General features: G+C 35.4%; 1 protein-coding gene across 2 annotated transcripts in view; it reads right to left on the bottom strand.

Moving 5' to 3' along the window:
• The window catches only part of LOC106471545 (WD repeat-containing protein 91-like), a 45,692-nt gene that overhangs the window by 4,371 nt on the left and 33,711 nt on the right, over positions 1–7,610 (bottom strand). For both annotated transcript variants that reach the window (XM_022400159.1, XM_022400160.1), the window contains exon 15: positions 3,692–3,804. In XM_022400159.1, the coding sequence (XP_022255867.1) occupies positions 3,692–3,804 (113 nt within the window). The remainder of the gene's footprint in view (positions 1–3,691; positions 3,805–7,610) is intronic.

The following is a 7,610-nucleotide window of genomic DNA, read 5'->3' as shown; positions in this document are numbered from 1 at the left end:
CTTCATATCCTCTCAGTCATTTTGTAAATATGTTTGAATCCAAATAGTTATAAATTAATTTTAAGTATTGATTAAATTAGCCCTTTCCACGTTGGTGTCATTATACTGGCTAACTCTGGCCTTGCACAAGTAAACATTATCAACTCATGAAAGTCACCATAACTAAAACACACAATTAAAATATATCATAATAACTATAGGACCTCTTAAAATATAAATTTCATTTTCTGGTCAATTAATGATTTATAATGCAATAAAAACCAATACTTTAACATAGCTCTTTACTATATCATTACAGGTGACCACCATAATTGTTGACCTAGGAAATGTTAAATGGCAAGGGACTCCCACCCTCCACTCGAGGGGGGGGGGGAGAGAATTAGTGTAGGGGAGACCCAGAGAATAGGCCCAGATCCCCATCAGGCACCTGCCAGGAAAGTCTTTTACTGGAGACAGTGCAACGGATAACCATGAAACCCTATTTTTTGTGGAAAGAGGAGGTTTGGTCGAGAGGAGACAAATAACACAGTACAAAGGTTGGGTGGGCCAGTATTGGGAAGTGGGTGACCAACAGTATTCAGTACTGGATGTTCTGAGACACAGCAAGAACACTGGTGTGAAGGCAATTAAGATGATAGGCATAGAAGAGGGGATGAGGCCAGCCCTGACTGAGTATACACAGCCACGGCTGAAGGGTGGAGAACAGAAAACCAGAATGGGGGCAAATCAGTATTGAGTGGTGAGGCAAATGCAGCTAATAAAGGAATACCAAGTTGGGAATGAACCCAATGGAAATATGTGGATGAAGGGACAATTCCATGGGTGGGAAACAGTCCTGTCATGAGAGACAGTCTGCAACAATGTCCACAGCACACAGATCATGGAAGGCAATCAAGCTCTCCCGATTTGAATGGGCCCAAAAGAGGAGATCTAACATCTAGAAGATGATGATACTGGAACGAGTGCCCACTCGATGATTGTTATGAGACATACAAGAATGCTCCCCACCTGGTGAGGGATGAGTGGAGAATAGGAGAAGACAGGCTAGGGAGGAGGTAAGGGAACACCAATGATGGAGTGGAAGCAATCCAGCCACCAGGCAAGATTCTCTAGTAAATGGGTAGAAAGGAGGACCCATGAGAACAGGGGATCTTTGGACAGGTTCCATTAGTCGCTTAGGGCTTACTGGAAATGACAAGTAGGAGAATGGCTGAGTGAAATGATAGGATCCACAGAAGCCATAGTCCCCAAAGAGAGAACCTAACCTAAGGAAAGGAACGGTCTTAGGTGGCAAGATGTACAAGGTCTAGTAATTGGGGAGAATAAGGTTGGGTATATCTAAAGAGAGAGCTAAAAAGTAATTAGAGCTGAATAAGATATTGAGAAAGGGTAAAAGGAGTTGAAAATGTGAATGAGCAATCCCATGCAAGCAGCTCCATGATGCAGAAGTGAAGTTTGATCCTCAAATTCCACTAGGGAAAGGAGAAGCCTGTCAACCTTGTAGAAGTGGAACCATAGTCCCAGACTGTGTAGATGACAAGCAAAAGACCTCATAATGTGATGAAAAACATATGGGGTTAAGGCTATTCCAAAGGGAAGGTTACAGAACTGATAGACACGGTTCCAGTGGACAAAACTGAAGCACGGTCACGAGACAGGGGCTATAGGAACATGGAGAAATTCATCCTACCCATTTGCTTAGGTGATCCATAGGTCTGGTTGGAAGATCAGAGGAAAAAGAAGTAATTCTTCCAAAAATGAAGGACAACCAAAATGCAAGTGATGAATGATCAGCCAATGAATGGGCACTAGTCCCCAGGTTTTATTATTATTATTATCATGGGGATAATAAAGAGGCAAGTAATTACTGAGAAAGGGTCAAACTCAGTCTGTGGATTGTTATTCCAACAAGTTCAAAACCACCCCATCCAGATGATGTGGGAAAGCTGGAATTGAAGGAGAAAAGAAAGGCTATGATAGGGTGAGAAAGAGGGGAGGGGAGAAAGTGGAGGGCTAAACTGTGGGTCAGGACTAGAATGATACATATGTCTGAATCAAATTGAGCTTACAAATAATGAGCAAAACTGGAATGGACAGGGTCCCACAGGACCTGAACTAACCAGATGGTCACTGACTATTAGGGCAACTGGGGACTTTGGGTGGAAGGAGAACAGTAAGAGGTGGAAGACAGGGAAGCTGGAACTATATGAGAATGAGAGGAAGGTAACAAAGGAGGGTAACAAGGAAAGCACAAAGTTGAGAAATGTGGGTTCAGGACAGTGACACAGCCAACAAATATTGCATCTCCCAGACTGCAAATCTGATTCCAGGAAGGGTAGGGAGAGAGACATTAAGAAATCAGATAGGAAGCTATAAGGTACAGACGATGTGGCAAAATATTGTGAGAACGAATCTGTTTTAGGAAGGATGAAACGCGAAAATATCATGGGTGGGTGAAATAAACTTAGAAATCATGAGTGGAAGGATTTTGTAAAAGAGAGGGAAGCATTATAAGAAATGTGGGAAGGAAAAATAATGGTATATACCTGGGTAATAAGTTCTTAGAAAACCTGGAAAGGATCAAACATGTTCTTCAGAAGGAAAGGAGGTACTCTAGTCAAAGACAGGAGGTCGAAAAAAACCTTCATTTTATCCATCTTAACTTCAGATTGAAAATCCTGTGAAGCGAATGGTGTGGCAAGGATGGGAGAAGAGAGTCCTTGCAGCAGCCTGGAACCCACTACGCCTTGAACGATGACCGTCACGATCTCAAGAGGCAAAGTACTTCCTAGATTGTTGGTAATTGTGAGTGATATTTGTATTCACTTAAACAGAAAAAGAATTCATGTTAAATTGTGAATTCATATTGAAAGTTTGGCAACACAAATTGTTGAAGTATTTTACTTCAACAAGTCACAGCAAAAATAAACATGTCTTTGTACAACTGTGCCAAAGAAAAGAATGAGGGATTTCCCACATGAATGTAGATTTGTGCAAGGAGATGTGTTGCACTACTATTGGTAAACGGTTTTGCTGCATGATACATCATCATGCAGTAGTGCAAATTCATGTTTCACGTGAAATTTAGGTGGGAATTCTCATAAGGCTGGTGGCATATAAGTTTCACAGGTAGATTAGTGCAACTTCAAGAAGAAAACTTTCCGTGTACAGTGGTGAGTGATCATATCAGAATAAATAATTTTGATGTATTTAATTAATATAATAAATTAAACATAATAATGATATAGTATTATATATTAACCATACTGTATGTTTTAACTATAAAAAATTTGTTAAAATCGTGTACATGGTTAAAGTATCCATTAGGGTCCAATGGCTTGCCCCCCCCCTCAAGCCTTGGGCCCATTATAGCCACATTTAAAAGAAAAAAAGCTTTCATTAATAAATTTTATTATTATTTTATACTGTAAGACAAACTTAATACAGTTGCTTACACTTTATTTTATATTGTAATGACTTAAAAACTCAATTTCATATCTCTATTCATTTCCACAGTAATTGGTTTCAAATACCACTGATTAATCTACATTCTGGCCTTTTAGGCCAGTTACCATTTAGTTGCTGATTAATCAGCATGCCTCTGTTTTAAACCACAAGATCTTTAGCTTGATATAACTAATAAACTCTTGGGTGTCAAATTTCATATTTTTTAAGTTTTCTTAACCCTCACCTTTCCATCACTTCCCATTGTGTAGCAAGCGGTCTCATCTGTGCTAAACTGTGTTGAATAAACTTCTCCGCTGTGAGCCATCCAATTTGTTATACACTCACAAGTTCGCATGTCTAAAGAAAGGAATTGGCAAAAAGGCTATTATTTTGAGGTTATAGAATATTCTGACTAAACTAATCCTATCACATTACACAGTTATTTTAATTTTTTTATATTAATTAATACTTTGAAGTGGGGTCTGTGCATTCAAAACTTTGTTGTTTTATGTTCAATTAATGGTTTCTAACTTTGATTTTTTAAAATTTAGAACTTTCAATTTAAAACACTTTACAATTTCATACACTGTATTCCTACATAACAGTATTCCATGTAGTTCCAGTCTAATTTAGTGTTTAAATTATTGTCAAAAACATTAGTACAATGAACTAGTGGAAGGTCAAAAATACAATAAAACTTTTTTTCATTAATTCTTATGTGACTATTTCTGTTTTAGGAGAAAACTGATGCATAAAAGAAAATAAGAAGAAAACTTCAAAACTGTATTCCTATATTTAGTAATTAAAGACAAAATCACCAAATTAAGGCTTTTTCTGAATTGATAATTCTTTACATACTGCCCATACAGACTATAGTGTCCTTTAAAAGAACAAAATTATTTAGAAATGGAGCAGATCATGTTTAAAGTAATGATGAAAAGAAAACAGAGCTCTTTGCTTGTTTGTTACTAAGAGCAAAGCTACACAATGGGCTATCTTTGTTGTACCCACTGAAGGTTTTGAAACCTAATATTTAGCATTGTAAGCCGACAGACTTACTGCTGAGCCACCAGGCAATTCATATTCAATGTCCTCATTATGTATGTTTCAAAAGTATATTTAAACAATTTAACTTTAAATAGCTACCATCTTACAGTTTTCTGTTATTCTCTCTAAATGGTAAAAAAAATATATTTTAGCTAGACATGCTTAGATTAGAAAAAAGTTACACATTATGTTAAAAACCTGTAAGACTAAGTAATTGTAATTAATGTCATAAATGTAGTTCTTTTTTTTTACACGAAAAACGAAGTCAGAGAACAAATATATGTTAAGTCTATGACATACTGAATTTTAAAATTATTGAATGAAGATAACAAATGTTTGAAGAAATGTGAGTGAAAGATAAAGAGAAATATAAATAAGACAATTAATCAAAATGACAAAAATACCAAACAAAAAAAAACATACCCTAGCTTTTGATCTTAGAAACCTTCCTTTTGGGAACAGAGGGAAAGAGTGCATAAGAGATAAAAGAAGTATAACTGGTTGATTAGTGTGCATGCATAACATGCTTATACTTTTTCAAAAGGACTCATGGTCAACACTGGATACTACAGGCAAATAATGGATCAGGAGTGTGGATACAAAGGTCAAGGTGAACTCCACTAACTATCAAAGCAATGTTTTGGACCCTTTGTACCACACAAAAATATAGCTTTGTCCAGAAACGAGGTCAACAAGGTATGGATTCAGTAAGATAAGGCTTCCAGTCATACCTTCAAGCATCTGGAGAATGAAATGGTATTCATACTATTCTGTATGAATATATATACTGATCAAGTCACCAGATGCAGGAAGTATGGATTTCTATGACACTGGACTGTTGAAACAGGTGCTGGGAAACAACTATCTTCATATACTAGACGAATTATAGAAACTCATAGGAAGAAATGTTATGCTTTGGACATGACAGTCTTACAATGGAGCCTTTTGCAATGGAATCTATGCTCCAGGGCTATTGTCAAGATGCATGGTTGTTACAGCATGATTGGATGTGGCAACAAGGACTGTAATGATGTGGTCAGGCTCCAAAATAGTTTTAATGTACCTTACTCATCCTCCTGTGGTATGAGTAAATTTGAGAACTTAAAAGTTTAATTGTATGAGAAACGTATTTAAACTATCTGTGTCAGATGTCCAGATAATAAAGTTGTCATATACGAAACAATCCCAGAACAATGATTTTAGTGGACTTTGTTTGAAAAAGGAAATTTTTAAGCTGCCCATAAAAAGATTGGTATAACTAGGAGCCATTTTAGTGTCCATTTGGTGACAAAACTTATCATCAAAGCTGAAATAAACGAGGACCAAAACACAGTACATTAAGGATACTAGGCAGGAAAACCAGAAATGGCATAGAGTTCAAAAACTTCTTTTATGGACTGAACACTTGATATTAGGGTAAATTGGTATATAGAGAAACTACCTCTATGGTTACTAAGATGGTGTTTTCCAAAAAAATAGAAACTGTAAATTGTGTAATCTTTCTAGAAAATGTAAGGAATCTTTTACATAGGAGTCTAGCTGTAAGATTAGGAATCTTTTACGAAGGAGTCTAATTTTAAGATTAGTGGTTGTAAATAGTAATATACAGGGACCAAAATTCTTTTAGTTAGGTGACCAGTTTTGTGTATTTTTGGTAAGAAATACATTTCAATAATTGAGGGTTGTTGGGAATAAGATCTGGAATAAAACTGTTTAGTTGTTTTCTTTGATAGGTTGTTTAGGCAGAGTATTCATAATGAATCTAAGTTTCCAATGTAGAGGGCGACGTTTTGAAAAGTCGTCCTCTACATTTGTAGGTTTCTACAAGAAGCAGTTGCTGTCCATTTGAAACTTAAATTCATTATGTTTAGTTGTTCTGGGTAATGCAATGAAAATCCTTTCTCTACACTTGTCTGTAGGGTCTGAGTTTAATTTTTCATATAAAGAGTTGTCGTTATGTTGTCATAATGACAATGGCTGGACCTTTGCTTGCAGGTTTAATAAAGATGTTTCAATTTGATTGGAGACTTTCAAGGGCCTACCTGTGTTTTTGCCAATAGGTCTGAACATCAGTGTGCTTGATTAAAATCTGTATTTATAATTTATTTGCATGTTATTGCATTATACTGCTCTTCTTGAGGAGCTTGTTCTCCTGATATTAAATTTGAGGTGGTTTAAACGTAGTTAAAGTTGGACATCCCACAGAGTTAACAGTTTGTTATCGAAAAATATTTTTTTATATTAATTTGTCATGCAAGTAATTAAAAGTCTGTAAGGATGTCCTCCTTGTTAACCGTATCTGTAGGGCAGAAAGACAAGCCTTTCATTAAAACATTCTTTTGCTCAAAGTTTAATTGTCAGTTTCACAGGTTAAATAGAATATTAGTCAATTTGGTTTTCTGAAATAGAGGGATTCTTCTAGAAAAGATTTTGAGGTTTGGGTAGATACATTATTTTTATTTTTTGATTTATAGGAATTTAAATTTATTTGTATTATTATTATATGGTGGTTGAATAAATTCAAATAAAGTTTAAAATAAGTTCATTGTGAAATAATTCATATCAGTTGTGTTATTGTTGTTTTTTTAATACAAGTTCATGCAAAAAAATGTGAAAGAGATGCTTGAACTTACACCAAGTGCCTAAAATGTCTATTCCAAATTTTTTTTTTAATTTTGTATAAAGATAAAAGTTTGTTTTTCTATTTTCAATAAACATGGTCTGATATTGAATATAAAGTAGTCTTGTGGGTATGAGCTCAATAACATTGCAAAGTATCAGGAATGGGCTACGTAGTTGTGGTTGTATGGCAGAAAAAGGATATTTGATTTTGCAGTTATTAGGCATATATTAGAAGACATTAAAATAAGCAACAAAACAGGTAAAAGAACTGACTTTGGCAGCCTGGAACAGATACAAACCACTGAAGGCAAACATCCAAAAATCATTCGAAATTAAGAAAGTTGGAATTTAGTAAAATGGAAAATTGAATGAATAGCATTGAAGAATGAAATACAGGCCTTTTCTACTGCTTTTCAATTTAGCAGAAAAAATTTGAACAAGTTTGTATTATATACACCTGGAAAAAGTTAAGCACCCCCCGTGTTTTTTTCAAG

The sequence above is a fragment of the Limulus polyphemus genome, unplaced genomic scaffold, assembly GCF_000517525.1.
Source record: "Limulus polyphemus unplaced genomic scaffold, Limulus_polyphemus-2.1.2 Scaffold4690, whole genome shotgun sequence".
NCBI lineage: Eukaryota > Metazoa > Arthropoda > Merostomata > Xiphosura > Limulidae > Limulus > Limulus polyphemus.
Note: the sequence above shows the minus strand (reverse complement) of the source record. Positions and strands in the feature narration are given on the sequence as shown.